The sequence below is a fragment of the Babylonia areolata genome, chromosome 3, assembly GCF_041734735.1.
Source record: "Babylonia areolata isolate BAREFJ2019XMU chromosome 3, ASM4173473v1, whole genome shotgun sequence".
Taxonomy (NCBI): domain Eukaryota; kingdom Metazoa; phylum Mollusca; class Gastropoda; order Neogastropoda; family Buccinidae; genus Babylonia; species Babylonia areolata.
This window is the reverse complement of record NC_134878.1, coordinates 10,643,140-10,659,893: the sequence shown is the minus strand read 5'-3', so window position 1 is coordinate 10,659,893 and position 16,754 is coordinate 10,643,140. Positions and strand designations below refer to the sequence as shown.

At 40.8% G+C, this 16,754-nt stretch overlaps 1 protein-coding gene and 1 long non-coding RNA gene across 2 annotated transcripts in view; one reads left to right on the top strand and one right to left on the bottom strand.

Annotated features, from left to right (window-relative positions):
• Positions 1 to 9,115: 9,115 nt before the first annotated feature.
• Positions 9,116 to 12,933, top strand: LOC143280441 (uncharacterized). Its single transcript, XR_013055013.1, has 3 exons — positions 9,116 to 9,362; positions 10,041 to 10,197; positions 10,753 to 12,933. It is a non-coding gene; the product is annotated as an uncharacterized LOC143280441 (long non-coding RNA).
• Positions 12,934 to 13,844: 911 nt separating this feature from the next.
• The window catches only part of LOC143280440 (dynein light chain Tctex-type 5-like), a 12,223-nt gene continuing 9,313 nt past the window's right edge, over positions 13,845 to 16,754 (bottom strand). The window contains exon 3 of the mRNA XM_076585082.1: positions 13,845 to 16,172. Within this exon, the coding sequence (XP_076441197.1) occupies positions 15,849 to 16,172 (324 nt within the window). The 3' untranslated portion in view covers positions 13,845 to 15,848. The remainder of the gene's footprint in view (positions 16,173 to 16,754) is intronic.

The window sequence follows — 16,754 nt, the reverse complement described above, 5'->3', positions numbered from 1 at the left end:
TTCGCCAACAAAATACATTTTCACGCTCTTCCCAATGACAACCAGACTTTGATGTTTCCTGTTTTGTTTTTGAATTGTTATTGTGACATAAATCCAGACTATTGTCAATCTGATAATTGTTTCTTTCTTTCTTGGTGTTTCCCCTTCTCTCTTCTCCTGTTTCTTTAGATAATGTGAACTACATGTATCCGGAATTAACGAAGCACATATATATCAATCGCTAGTTCCTGTCATAGCAATCATGCAGCTGTACCAGTCAGCCTTTTTTGTGCAGGACGTCACACGTACACTACACCAATGGCGGAATCCTGCAGTGGACACACAGCTGCCGACAGTGGACAGACCACACATGACGGACCTGACTTCAGCAGCTTACCGGATGTGGTGTTGGTGCACCTGTTCAAGATGCTCCCGGTGGCCGACCGCGGTGCCCTGGCCTCCACCTGTTCCCGACTGTCGGCCTTCCTGCACTGCGCGTCTGTGTGGACTGACGTCACTATCAGACTGAACAGGTTACCTCTATGTTACATTGTCAACCATCATTTGAGAGTCAGCGCATTCTTTAGGAGGGATAAAATCATCATCAGGAAATACGGTAAGTATTTCCAGAGAGTAAGATTAATTGCTGACTGTGCCTACTTGAGGCCAAACGTGTTTGATGTATTGAGTGACTTTGCTGAGAGGCGGATTATTAAATCCCTGTTCCTCTACATGGACGGGTGTGTCACACGGACAATGAATTACACCCCAAACACCTCAGTGCCTGCAGATCCTCTGCCTTGTGTGGCAAAGTTGATACACATGCTGAGTCTTGATACTCACATGTTTATAAAAGTGCCTTCGTACTTACATAACGCTAACGCCAATGTCTTAAAGTTTTATTCCAGTACAAAATCAGAAGTTTTCCGCTCTCTGGTGAAGAAACTGGACTTGCCACAAACCCAGGCGTCAGAAACAGTCCTTAAAAACGTTATTCCCGAGAAGAATCACCGTCTTTCTCCAGCACCTACAGCCAAGCTCATATTTCAGTTTCCTGCTCTTCAAGTCCTTCAGCTGAGCACGAGCAATATGAGTGACGCCCTCTTGCTGGAACTCGCTGACACCTCAGGCAGGCGGTGTCCTCTGCAAAGTCTGGTAGTCAGATACATGGAATGGAAACCTAAAGTGAGAATATCATATTTCCCGCAGCTGTCATCAGCTGCTTGGAACAAACTCTCTTTGGCGTCTCCCTCTCTGAGAGTGATATGTCTGATCCGTGTTGACCACCTGCCTCCACTGTCTAATCTCATCAAGCCAGAAACACCTCTTGTCAAGCTCAAAGTCATTTGCAGCAGTCACCGTAAGCAAGCACTGCAGTTGTTCGAGGTGTGTCGAGAACATGGCAGTACGCTTCAGGACTTGAATCTGTCTCTTCAGGTGCAAGACGTGCAAGTTGAAGAGGGACTGGTGAACATGGTGAAGGCTTGTCCCAAGGTACAGCACTTGACGTGTGATATGTACATCGACTCCAAGCTCGTCAGGGACCTGTATATTGACAGCAGACAGTGGAGAACGTTTCGTTTCAATGTCTCACGTGTTACCATGCACATGAAGAAAAAATGAAGACCTCGATTTGAAACTGTTGCCGCAGGAAGCACACAAGACGAAAAACTGTGACGGATTTAATCATGAGATACACGGGTTCGTGTTTGTAGTGCTGAGGTTTTTAAGCCTTTCACTTCCAACCGCAGATATAGTTGCGATTTAGGGTAACTGCATAATCGGGTGTCCAGCCACTCAGTTGCATACGCTTTCTTCCCTTGCATATATGGCGACTGCCTTGATGAGAGTTCGAAGCAGTATCTCGGCAAGTTTTTGCTCGATTTTCATATGGTGTTTTGCGTTTTATAAAGCGAAAAGCTGTTTAGCGTATCAGCATGGCTGCCAGAACGTACAGGACAGAAGAGGTAGCAAGAAATTTGTTTGATGTTTTGCACAACTTCGACAAAAGCTACTACGAAAACTTGATTGAAAACGAAAGCAAAGTTGTTGTTGATCAACTGATTCTGGTTCTCCCGATAAAGATTACATGCTACCAGTTACATCAACATGAATGGGCGTGGTCGTGTTAGAAGTGGGTATGGAACAAAACTAATCTTTTGGCTTGAAGCTTTCATTTTGAGGTTTTCATCTACTATGAAACCCTCCTGATGAAGGATTCAAGCTGAAATATTGTTTAGTGAGTTTTGTTTTGTAATATTGTGTGATAGTGTTTGTGGGTGTTTGGGTGGAGGGTGTGTGTAGGGGTGTATGTGAGTGGTTATGTATAGTAAAATTGATAAACTAACTCGAATTTTCTTCCCCTTTTTTTTTCGTGCAAAATATTCTGTGTTTTTTTTTTCTCTGAAAATCCGAGTTATCTTCCCCTGATTGTGAGTTATCTCATCCCGTCAACATTGAAATTATGATAATTTTATTCTCCGTTCATTTTCCTTCAAGAAAACATATACTTTTACATACTTTTGAGCTTACTGTTAATTTCTATGATTTTTTTTAAAGGGATTGGTGATTATTTTGCAAAAATCACAAATAGTTCTGTTAGTGAAAGGGTAAAGTAGTCGACCAGGCGAAAGATATCTTCTCTGTGTGTGTCTCTGTCTGTCTGTCTGTCTGTCTGTCTGTCTCTCTCTCTCTCACACACACACACACACACACACACACACACACACACACACACACACACACACACACACTTTCTCTCACTCTCTCTCGCTCACTCTCTCTTCCCCTGCCTTACACTCTCAGGAAGGTATCAAACAGGCTTCAAAAAAGGATATTTTACTGTCGCTCATATGCTTACTCTGACAGTACTTGTACAGAAAAGATATTCTTTCAACCGAAAAGGTAATGTAGCTTTTACTGACTTTCCATGAATCGAAATCTCCTTTGGCTTTTGTTTGTTTGAAAATGATAAAATGGTACTAATCTAGGATATGGGGGTGAGGGGGGTGGAGGAAGGAGTGTGAGGTGTCTGTTTTAGTAGGAATGCATTACAGTTGTTTTACCGTGCTGTCTCTTAGTGTAGTGAACTGTGGAATTGCTGCTTTGTGATTTGATATGTTTGCCTGGTGATATTTGATTTGTGAATTTTTAAGTGAACTGTGTATCTTTGTAGTTCCATACTGTCTCTCTCTTGTGTGGTGTGTGTGTGTGTGTTTTATCTTCAGTTTAACGTCTATTCACTATAAGTGTTTTTAAACTGAAAGGAATCAAGTAGTGGATAAAGGAAAGGGAGTGCATGTGAATATTAGTGTAAAAAAAGTGTGTGTGTGTGTGTGTGTGTGTGTGTGTGTGTGTGTGTGTGTGTGTGTGTGTGTGTGTGGCATGGGAAGATATGCAATGCGGTTAAGTTGACTGCAATGGAAGTGCATGAGAAATTGATAAATCCTATATTTGTATACAGCTGTTTCTGTTGGGTGCCATGCATCCAATTTATCTTTTTATTTTTCACATGTTTCATGTTATTTCTTTGTTTTTATGTTGGACATGTGCTGCTTGCCAAATAGCAAATCTCTGTACCTAAGTATGGACAGTAAAGTATGTGTATTGTGTGTGTGTTGTATTGTGAGGGTAAAGTTGTGCAAGCGTATTAAAAGCATATTTCTTCTTCTTCTTCTTCTTCTTCATTCGTGAGGTGCATCTCCCACGTTCACTCGTATGTACACGAGAGGGCTTTTTACGTGTATGACCGTTTTTACCATGTAGACAGCCATACTCCATTTTCGGGGGTGTGCATGCTGGGTATGTTCTTGTTTCCATAACCCACCGAGCGCTGACATGAATTACAGGATCTTTAATGTGCGCATTTGATCTTCTGCGTGCGTACACACACGAAGGGGGTTCAGGCACAAGCAGGTCTGCACATATGTTGACCTGGGAGATGGGGAAAATCTCCACCCTTTACCCACCAGGCGCTGTTACCGAGATTCGAACCCGGGACCCTCAGATTGAAAGTCCAACGCTTTTAACCACTCGGCTGTTGCGCTCGTCGAAAATCCTATTTGATCATGTTAGACCAAGAATCATGTGTGGTGTCAGTTTACAGATTGTATTGATTGTACGGCGGATGTGAGAGCTTATACGTTTTGAGAAATCGCTGTTTCTTTATGTGTTGATTAACCTGCAGGATATTTTTGCTTTGCCTTCTTTAATCTTCTTGTTTTCATTGACTTCATTTAGCATGCCCGTTACTATTGTAGTTATCTGAAATGTTTGTTTACACCACCCCTTCATGAGGGGGCAGTGGCCTATATTGAATAAAACATCTGTATCTGCATCTGTTTTCGTATCCGTGTATCTCTGTGTCTCTCTGTCTGTCTCTCTCTGTCTGTCTCTCTCCGTGTCTCTCTCACTGTCTCTGTCTGTCTGTCTGTCTCTGTCTCCTCTCTCTGTCTGTCTCTGTCTCTGTCTCTTTGTCTGTCTGTCTCTGTCTCCTCTCTCTGTCTCTCTCTGTGTCTCTGTCTCTCTGTCTGTCTGTCTCTGTTTCCTCTCTCTGTCTCTCTCTCTGTCTCTGTCTCTCTGTCTGTATGTCTCTGTCTCCTCTCTCTGTCTCTCTCTCTCTGTCTCTCTCTCCGTCTCTGTCTCTCTTACAAAATATGAGTTACGGAATTTTCAGTCCTGGGCATTCATTTCGTTCGGGAACAGTAGCTGACTCGCCACCGGTCCAAACACGACCTGGTTGTTTTTCACATGGAACACTTAGTTGTGCACGAGCTTTCATCGTGTAAGGAACGTGCTGCACGTGATTTGTCGATGTATGGCCAGTTTGCATTAGCTGTTGGCATGAACTCAAATCGCAGCAGTGGCACTGTTAACGGACATGACATACTGACAGTGAACATGCTGAACTAGAAAACGGCCTCGGTGATGCTATTTTTGGCGAAGATGGTGCCGCTGACACAAATGACATTGATGATGATGAATCTTATGATTATGTAAATAAAGATGTATTGGTTTCCTTTGTTCACTGGAGTAGCCAAGGACTGGGGGTTTTTTTGTTGTTGTTTTTTTTTTTCAAATTAGAAAATCCACACTTTACAAACTTTTTATTTTCATATGGTTTTGTTTGTTGAGTTGAAACTTTTCATGAATACATCAAACCCGATAAATTTCCTGGATTTACCGTGTTCAGTCAACCTGCTGTTAAGCTTTCAACACAAGGCAAACGTTTTGGTGGTGTTATATGTTTTGTTAAGAGAGAACTTGCACAATATGTAAAAAAAAAAAAAAAAAGACATGGAACATAAGAACATTCTTTTATTAATTATTGACAAATGTTTGGCCTTGATAAAGATGTGATGTATACGCATACCCAGATTCAAGCGCTCGACTGTTCTTTCTCTGTCTCTGGACCTTGCAATTGGAATGAACTTCCTCTTTCGCTTCGTCAAGTCTCCACGCTCAGCTCTTTCAAGTCAGGCCTTAATACACACCTCTTCCCAAAATAGCCTCCCTTCCCTGCCTCTTCCTTGTCTTCAGTTTCTCCAGTTTTAGAGTTATGCATACATGTGAATGACAAGGTGCGAAAGCGCTTTGATTTGTCTCTGCACAAGATTCAGCGCTATATAAATACCATTATTATTATTATCATCATTATTATGTGTTGTATGTCTGCGCATATATACAGCCAGAGGGTTCTCCATTCTGTACATATTTTGATATTGAAAATGGAATTATAAATCTAGAAGATTGTCTTAGTGAATGTATAATTACCTTTGGAGATGTCTTTATTTTACTTTCTGGAGATTTAAATAGTAGAATATCCAATATTTCGCAGGACATCGAATCAAATCATTACAGACAGTTCAATACCAGCCAGCCAATTTATTACGAACAATCCTCAGAGGATAAATGCATTTACTCTTATGGTAAATGTTTCTTAAATGCGTGCACTGCTTTGAATTTGTACATTCTGAATGGTGTGTGTTATGGTGACCATAATGGACACTACATATATATATCTGATTCGGGTAGTAGTGCAGTTGATTATTTTATTATGTCATGTGAATTGGTTTTCTTTGTGTGACCGTTGTGATTTAAATGTATAAGAAAGAATCGATTCACACCATCTTCCTTCTCAATTGTCAACACGTGTTTCAAACGAAAACTTCGCCTCTCAACATATATTCGGAAAGCCTTGTGCTTTTGAGAAATTTGTTTGGAATGATGCACATGCTGAGTTGTATACACAAGAGATGAATAAAGAACATGCCAGTACACGTTTGAATGCCGCAGTTGCTATGATTGATGTTGATGAAGCTCTTTCTATGTCTAATAAATGTATTCGATGTATGGCAACATATATGTTAAAATGATTTTCTGTTAGCAATAAGAAATCACAGGACTTGTTTGATTTTGAATGCAATATTGAAAGAAAAGCTGTCAGAAGATTACTAAACAAATGTCGATATACGCAAGATGCAGATTGATCGTAGTGAGTATTGTATAGCTAGACGTGAGTAAAACAAATCACTGCGAAGGAAGAAAAAAATATTTAATGATAATCTTTTAAATGTTTTAATTCAGTCAGTTCACACCCAACAGGAATTTTTGAATAACGTAAACAATTTTTTTTTAATCTCCTAAATGTGGACAAGTACGGAATGATGTAACATTAGACGAATGGTACCACCATTTTAAAACTCTGTTTGGAGAGGAAACTGATTTAAATGATATGGCGGGTAATAGTGCGGATGATGATGATGACCTGCCTTTTGGAAGATAAAAGCTGCAAGACCCGATAGAATAATTGGCGAACTGTTCAAGAATGCTTGTGATCAAACTGCTGATTTTTTTTTTTTTTATATATATATATATATATAACTTCTTCAGTGCATTGTTTGACAAAGATATCTTTTCATATAAACGGAATGAATGTATTATCATTCCAGTATTCAAGAAAGAGGAAGTGAATAATCCTGGTAACTATAAGGGAATTGTTTTGTGTGGCACCAGCAGTAAACTTTTCAGTTTTGTGATATATTATAGATTACAAAATTGGGTGGCAGAAAATAATTTTACAGGGGATATTCAAGCAGGTTTTAAGAGAGAGTTTTCCACTATGGACCATATATTTACTTTCATGTCTCTAGTTCATAAACAGTTTGCTACCAATCGAAAACTATTCGTAGCCTTTATGGATTTTGTAAAAGCATTTGATTCGATTAACCGGAATTTTCTATGGCCTATTATGTTAGAAACCTCTTTAAATGTGTCAAGAGTATGTATACTAACGTGAGAGCTCGTGTACAATGTGGGAATAGATTAATAGATGTTATAAACTGTACAAAAAGTATCAAACAGGGAGACATTTGTAGCCTTGTTTTACTTTCCTTTAATGGTAGGTCTATATTCCCCCAAGTCTGTGTTCCCCTAGACGTATGCATGTTTAATCATCATACACTTTGGCGCACACATGCTCACGCACGGACACACACACACACACACACACACACACACACACACACACACACACACACACACACACACACACACACACACACACACACACACACATTTACTCCATCATAACCTCCCCACATATAGTTGCAGATCGTACCACTAATATCACTTGTGGTGAAAAGACGCCAAATTGAATAAAGATCACACACACACACACACACACACACACACACACACACACACACACACTCCACCCCCACCCCACCCCCCCACTCCCCACACACACATGGACCCAAATCACCTCACATAGACAGGCAGGTATCGATAAGAAGAGAAATTCAACGGCCCGTGGCAAGCAGGCAGGCAGACAGGCACTATATTGATTTGTATTTGGGTATCGATCTTTTCCAATCTCCTTTCTTTTTTGCGCTGTTATTGTTGGAGGGACAGGGCTGACAGCTTGAAGCCCCCTCCACGCCCCTGATGAATGGGAAGTCGATTGGCTGGAGCCGAGGTTCCAGACCTGAAAGCCTTCCTGGCCTCCGATCGATCCATTGATTGATTGGGGGTGGGGTGTGCGGGTGTGTGTGGGGGGGGGGGGTGGGAGTGGGGTGGGGAGAGAACGGGCAGACGATGGGTTAGGAGGGTGTGAGCTCTCTGTGTCTGTGTTTCCTAGGGCTAGTGGGGTGGGTGGTAGGTCGGGACGGGGGTGCAGGGGGGATGGGGAGGTTGCGGAACATTATAAGCAAGTCAATGTGCCCCTTGCTGGTTTCAAATCATCCAGTGTGTTCAATAGCTCTCTCTCACTTACTTTCTCTCTCTCTCACACACACACGCACACACACATACACACACACGCGCGCGCGCGCACGCACGCACACACACACACACGCGCGCGCGCGTGGAGGAGAAATGAAAATGTACCATAAATAAAAAAATTAAATAAGTGACCCTCCATCACGGAATGAGTCGCTTTGCACCTGACCAACTTTCCCGCTAGCGGCGATTTTATGCGGGTGGGGGTCAGGTTGTCGATTTTCAGATTTTGACTTCATAGTAAACTTTAGGCTTTCTTTTATCTCATATTGAAGTATCTAGGCATAATTGTGTCTTCTTTTGCCTTAAAAGTGTGCTTAAAATGCCTAACCCGTCATTCTGATCACCTATGATTTCGCGAAATCGATCAACTTTGACAAGCTTGCCCTCCCTCATCTCTTGGAATCGACCGGTCGAATCATACATCGTTTTAAAGGTCAAGTCCGTCTCTTTCAATCTATGTCCTTCTCATTGGTTGATGTTTGAACTACGAGCGAATCGTCGCTTTCAAAATAAGGATACACTACGTAAACAATGCGTCACTATGAAGGAAAATCCCCTCTGTCATTGGCCGAGAGAGGCCACGTGACGAAACCAGCCATTCAGCACGCTAGCTCAAATAAACATGGTCGCAGGGTTCGGAAGCACTCTTTTCAAGAGTGACTTGGCGATTTCCTGACAAGATACACTTGCGTTGCACACATTTTGCCATTCAGTGAAGAAGACGACATTTGTGAGTTTCTAACCCAGTACTTCATTGATGGTACTGACCTTTCCAACTAGGTCGATGGTCATGAAATCGATCTCAGTGAACGCTGATTTCGAAAGCAGACGACGCAGGATTGTCGTTCAGCTTTCATCAACAATAATATTAATTTTGATGTAGATGACAAATCAACATTTGCACTAGATACAGAAAGGCTGGAAGCCTTCGCCTGTAATTGCCGAAATCACATGCACCAGGTGCCATCAGTGTTGTGACTGACATGGAAACAAGTGAAACTGACTTGCTGCACTGAAGTGATAGAACTGTGCTTCTCACAGCTCACACAAGGAATATGCAAGCAAAGTGACTGGGGGACTGGATGTAGCTGAAGTGTCTGAAGGTAAGCATTCTTATTTTATCCACATTGACAAATACTGAAATGTAATGATGATATAATCAATTGATAATAATTTATTTAACAATGATTGATTCAAGACTGATTTATTGTCTTACACTGGAACAGAAATTCACTGTTTGACATGTGGAATAAAAATGATGAAAAGAATAAAGTGAATCTGAGGAAATTAACAGAATGTAAATTAAAAGGAGATCACACACACACACACACACACACACACACACACACACACACACACACACACACACACACACACAATGTGTGACACAGTGTGTATACATGTCACTCACACACACACACACACACACACACACACACACAATGTGTGTTACACAGTGAGTCACATACTCACACAATATCACACACACACACACACACACACACACACACACACACACACACACACACACACACACTGTCCCTTCACAATTTAACCATTATATGTAACTGAGCAAGGGAAGATACAGGGGCATGACATGATGAACAGTTTTCAGTTTCACAGAATTTGCTTCAATGGATATTTTATGTGAATGTGTGTCAGGTTGGTGTGTGTGTGTGTGTGTGTGTTTCTGTGTCTGTGTTGTTTTGAGGTAAATAAATATAGAGTTGTGTCAACAGTAAATACTAACAGTATTACTAATAGTTCAATTTCTTTTTCAGCCCTGAAAGATATGATGGTACTATATATGCCTGCCTGTACACCAATGAATAATTCTGAGATCACTGCTGGCAAGTCATGTCATCAGAAGGAGAGGCAACACCACCACACTAACTACACTGTCAACTAAAGAACTGTCTGCTGGTGAACTATCTATGAGTGAGTGAGTCAACTGTTAATGTACTATGATTTATAGTATAAATTTACCATGAAGTGTGCAAACTTAGTTTCTTTTTACAAACTTTGTATAGATGTACATGTATGGAATTGTAAACTTTTGCACAGACATTTACATAAATGATATAAGTGTGCATGTGCTTGACATGCCACTATGCATAAAGTAACTTAATGGGTTGCAGCATGTCAGGCACATGCACACTGATATGCACACTGATACTCATAGTGATACAGCATTAATAATCACTATTTCATACTTTTATTATCAGTAAACTGCTTTGTCTGATTATATTATGATATATATATAAGTGTATTCTTTTTTTTCTGATTAAATACATAGAACTAGAAGTAAAGCATTTTGTAAAGTCCTGTGTAAAGAATGAAAGCTGTGATGTAAATGTACAAAACTGAAATTACTATTGATATTTAATCTAACATTATTAGCATTAATGAATAAACTTCAGAACATATAGAAAATAATTCAAAACAAAGAAAATGAAAAGAAATAAAGAAGTATTACATAACAAACTGTTTCAGGATAAACCATGCATTTTTGGAACATACTGACACCACCGGTGGAGAAAAAAAAGTGGATGAAGAAGGTTCAACATCAACACCATCCACCCTGATGACTAACACTTTGCACCACAAGAATTGATTACCCGTGCCACATATCTGCACTTTTTTTTTTACTTTTTTTTTTTTTAGCAGATTGAGTGTTTGTTTGATGAGGTTTTGTGTCTTTATTGTGTGAAGTATGGGTTTGACAAGTAGGTTTTCTTTGCAGATGAAGTGTTTGAAGTGTTCATTTGGATTATGAAGTGTATTTCATTTGATGCTATGCTGGGATAAAACACACATGAACTTGTACCTTTTGTATGAGCAGTTTTGTTGTGTGGATCTTTTTTGTTATTTTGTTGTGCTTGTTGTATGGATTATGGTAATATCACAAGCACACTAAGCCAGTGAGCACATTGAATTACAACAATTACATGATTCGGCATCATGATTTAGCATTTTTTACCTTTAATCTGGCATAAAATTTAGTACACATACTATACAAAGCAAAGGTTTCATAGTAATTGGACCACAAACAACACCACAACAAAACTAATCTTAAAACTGGAAGGTTTTAAGTCATTGTGAGCTGATTAAAAAGTAAGTATACTAACACTTCAGTTGCAATTCTTTAAAAAAAAAAAATTCTTATTTGAATAAAATCAAATACACTCAATATTTTTCTTTCAAACTTTGTGCAATTGTGGATATTACCACGAAGTATGTGTGTGCCAAATTTCATGAACATATCTTGCTTAGAAGTATGTGGTTGCTATGAACATGTTCCAAAACTTTTCGGCCTTGATTTCTCAGTTCGTTACTTTCGCGACTTTAGAACTTCAAATCACAATAACTTTTCACAGAATCATCCGATTTACAAACTTATTTTTCGCTGTAAAGGTCATTTATTGCAGATTTATGATATACAAATAACTAAAAATCGACCTCTGGTGCAAAGCGACTCATTTCGTGGTGGAGGGTCACCTGATTGAGTCTTAGCTCACTACACATTCGAAACACTTCCTTTTCAAATCTTTATATAAACCAAGAGGATGGATTTCGATTCGTATTATTTTGTTTTATAACCAAATCCTAGTGCGGAAACAACACAGGGGCTGACAGCACATTCACAATCTGACACCCACTGACAAAAACGATTTGTCCAAAAAAATTTTTTCCAGCCTCCAAACATTCTGCTTAAAGCCCAGTCAACCAAACAGAGATGAAAACTATGAATATTGATAATTAGAATGTGAAAAATAAAGAAAAGAAAGCTACACACAAGTACAATCATAATCATGCTCATTTAACCTACAATGTGCCTCTAACGTTGATCATTCAGTCAATGTTTTCGACATAGGAGTGAAAAAAAAAAAGATAAACAACACCAAACATAAATGCAGTTCAACATATTTAACAAAATTACACATAATTAAAGGCATACAACACCCCCCCAAAAAATTTGCCAACGGGCACTTCACACCCCCTAGTCACAGAAGAGATCACAACATAATAAGGTCGAACAATAGTCCAGAAACACACACACACACACACACACACACACACACACAGATTGAGTGAGCACGGCCAAGAACTGCAAAGTTGGCATATATTCAATGCTTTTCTGTTAAAGCGATGTGCGATGTGCCCTGTTGAAAAAAAAATGTGGCAAAATGGTTAAGAACTTTATCGGCTAATACAGTGTCTGTGAGGTTCTGGGGTCGAATCCGGGCCTGGCCCAATCTCACAAGGTTGACTTGAAAATAAAACTGGGCGTTTAGTCCTTCGGGTGAGACGATGAACCAAGGACCAGTGTTCAGCACGCACTTGGCGCACTGGAAAATAGCCCATGGCAACATACGTGTTGTCCTCTTGCAAACTTCTGTGGAAGAAATCCGCTCTGATAGGTACACTCATGTATATGCATGCACTGAAAGCCTGATTGGTCTGTTGGGTTATGCTGCTGGTCAGGCATCTGCCATGCAGATGTGGTGTAGCGAACACGGCTTTGTCCACACGCAATGGCGCTTCTTTGAGAAACTGAAAGTAAACTATATATCAAGCGCGTAGACCTCGCCATTGTACGGTTTTTCTTTTTCTTTTTCTTTTTTTTATATTTTTTTTTTATTTTGTGTGTGTGTGTGTGTGTGTGTGTGTGTGTGTGTGTGTGTGTGTTTGGTCCGCTACATACACTCCACATGCGGCAGCGGTGGCCTCGTGGGAACGTACCCGACGAGGAAGTGAGTGTTCACGGGTTGGAGTCCAGTGTACGAACCTGGATCTTTCTTCCACGTACCCTTACCCCATTCCCCATCCCCCATCCTCTAGACCCTGAGTGGTGGTCTGGGTGCTTGTATTTCAGATGACACGATAAACTGAGTTCCCGTTGGTGCAGCATAAACTCAGCGCACCTGGAAGAACCCACGGCAAAAAGAGTTGTTTGTCTCTTGCAAAATTCTTGGAAAAATCCATTTTGGTATAAAAACAAAAGCACTTCAACGCAGAAGGGGAAAAAAAAAAAAGGCAAGAGTGTGGCGCTGCACTGTGGCGACACGCTCTGCACGGGGAGAGCAGCCTAATTTCACACAGAGAAATCTCTAGGTGTGGCAAAAAAAAGCAACTCATGCGACACGACACAATGCAATGCAATGCAATGCAGCCCAAGACAAGACAACACAGCACAGCACAGCACAGCACAGCACAGCACAGCATAGTATCAGTAGCTCAAGGACGCGTCACTGCGTTCGGTCAAATCCATATACGCTACACCACATTTGCCAAGCAGATGCCTGACCAGCAGCGTAACCCAACGCGCTTAGTCAGGCCTTGAGAAAAAAAACCCACTAAAAAACAAAACAAAAACAATAATAGTAATAATAAATGAAAATAAAAATAAAATAAAATAAAAAAATAATAAAATAAAAGATTAAAAAATAATAATAGAAATAAATAAAATGAAATAAAGTAGTAAAAAAATGAAGTAAAAAAAAAAAATTTTATAAAAATAAATAAATTTTATAAATAAATAATAATAATTTTTTTTTTTTTAAACCAGCATAGCACAATACAATACAATGCTCTACATATGCATCGGTCCTAGGCATACAGACCATCAGTCCACAAGGCCTAGTTACCGCCTGTCCATGTCAGATGGCTGTCAGTGCTGCCAGGCCGTGTCACAGCCTGGTGCTCAGTGCACTGCTGTATTTCCTTTTGTACCCTCCTTCCCCATTACAGAACTTCCCAGTCTCCGACACCGGGTGGATGTCCCCACAGATTGAATTACGCCATACAGGTACATGCAAGGAACTTCATTATTGCAAGGTTACTTTGTCCATTATTTGATTATTTATACTCATACAGCGCCTATTCTCGGTCAGAGACCAAATCACGACATATAGGTACACGCAAGGAACTTCACTGTTGCAAGACATCTGTGTTTATTATTCGATTGTTTATACTTATAAAGATTATTGCGCCTGTGCTCGGTCAGTTCAAGCAAGGAACTTCATTATTTCAAGACTTCTGTGATTATTATTTTATTATTCATACTCACAGTGCCTATCCTCGGTCAGAGACCAAACCTCTGAGTGCTGTACAAACAGTTAATTTCCGTAGCAGGCTGTCTACCCGGGTACAGTCCACTAAGAGCTGCCTTTAGGCGCTCATCTCTCATTACCTGCTTCATTCAGTCAGGTTTCGATCACACGCACACATAACACAAATACATTAGAGCGGGTTTTTCAGTCCATAACTACTCTTTGAAAAGGTGGGTTTGGGCAGAAGATACATATCCCACCAACCTGGAGTCAACAAGAATGCAGGACATGAAGAACCCCTGCCCTCCTTTGTGCTGCTTGGCAAACTTCATGTGTGACGACGATGATTATTTAAACAATAACATCATGAGAGACCGCTACGTCTCACGGGTAGGAGGGGAAGGGGGTGTAGGGTTATTGGTAAGGTTTTGAGGTTCAAATATTTATAAGCCAGCGCAGTAATGTGATTCGGTTTCGTACACGACATGCAAGGAAGTGTACAGGAACATGCGAATGAAAGCTGTGTCTGGGACGATCGCAAGTGCGGACACTGGAACCGGCGCGTGCGTCCGATCATGATGCACGCGAACCGAACTGATCATTATTTCGCACATAGTCAAGGCGAAAACCGAGGACCTACATATTGAGGGAGGAAAGGCCGAGAAAAAGAGAGAGGGCTTCAGTTTAAGGGTATTTTCGGCAGAGGGAGGCAAATGGAAACCCATCAGATATATCACCAGAGAGTTAAAGGCGAAAGATTCAAGTTCCCATTTCCTTTTACGGTCATCGGGGCAGCGAATTCGTACCCACTGTGCCAAGTGCTCGGCATAGGAAGGCGGGGCCCAAACCTCTCCCTCCAAGCAGAGAGTATAAGTGCATCAAGAACAGTCCAGTATCTCCACGCGTTATATTCTTGTCTGGAATCGTCCTCAGGGGAAAGGGGGAAGGGGGTATGGCCAGTGATGAACAGGAGGAGAAGACTGCTGAGACTTGACAGACACGTCATAATCCAGATGATGTTCAACGATTCCTATCAGTGATTTTAACAGTAGAGTTATCGCACCTTTACAACGCTACCCAATTCAGTCTGCATTACAATCAGACGGTGCGATTGTGTATGTCTGTCTGTGTGTCTGTGTACATGCATGTATGTATGTATCGTTGTGACAGCAGTTGTCTCCTCTCCTGTTCTGATGGTCCCAGTTGGACACGACTGACTATTATACAATACAACCAGTGTGCGTATGTATGTATGTATGTATGTATGTATGTATACCTGTAGAGCTCGTAGTATCCATGCACCCACACAGCAGAAGGTTTGCATTTTCTCCAGATTTCTTAAGCGAAACTAATTCCTGCATTGCACTTTGTAAAGAAAAAAAAACCGTTATGGTCATCAACGCGAATTTTTTTTTTTTAACATCATTATTACACACACTCTGTAGTAAGTCATGGCAGTACTGATGAAAGCGCTCTGATCTTCTGGCAAAACACAAAACAAAACAAAACAAAACAAAACCCTTTCCAGACATTCCATCAATCACAGTACAGCGCGTGCACAAGTCCCACGGCGTACAGCGAGCCGTTCCTGAACGTGTACTCGGCGAACGAATCAAAACTGTCGTTCCACACGCATCGGCTGGCGAAGGCCAAAGTGGCGTCCCCGGCCTGACCAATGGCAACGTTCGTGACAATCTTGTAGCGTGGGTGACCCAATTCCTTGACGCGTGTCTTGATGGCGTCGGCCAGGGAGGTGGTCAGCTGTCTGCAGGTGTGCTGGTCATACTGCTGCCCCTCCAGTACCTCCTCCATCACCTCTCGCAGCACGCTCCTCGCTGCCACGGCGGAGAAAGGTTTCTCCTGAACAAAAAAAAACAACAGAGAGCGCCAAGGAAGGTCTGTAAGTAGGCAATGAAATCGTTCTTTCAGACACTAGAAGTCTTGTAAGAGATATTAGTGTCTATGTTTGAGACGCGAGATAAAAGTTCAGTTCAGTTACTCAAGGAAGCGTCACTGCGTTCGGACGAATCCATATATACACGCTACACCACACCTGCTAAGCAGATGTCTGACCAGTAGTGTAACCCAACGCGCTTAGTCAGGCCATAGAGGGGGGAAAAGTGCATAAACAAATAAATGAAATATATCATTAAGTTAGTGAATAAATAAATAGATAAATGAATAAATAAATAAATAAAAGAAATGAATACATAGATAAATGAATTTGAACGAATAACATGAAAAGGTAAGCAGATATATAATGAAAGAAAAAAGAATAGAATAAGACAAATCTACACACGCCATACCTACTATGTCTGCAAGGCAGATGTCTGACTAGCAGCACAACCCAACACGCTCTATCAGGCCTTGAGTATATATATATATATATATATATATATATATATATATATATATGTGTGTGTGTGTGTGTGTGTGTGTGCG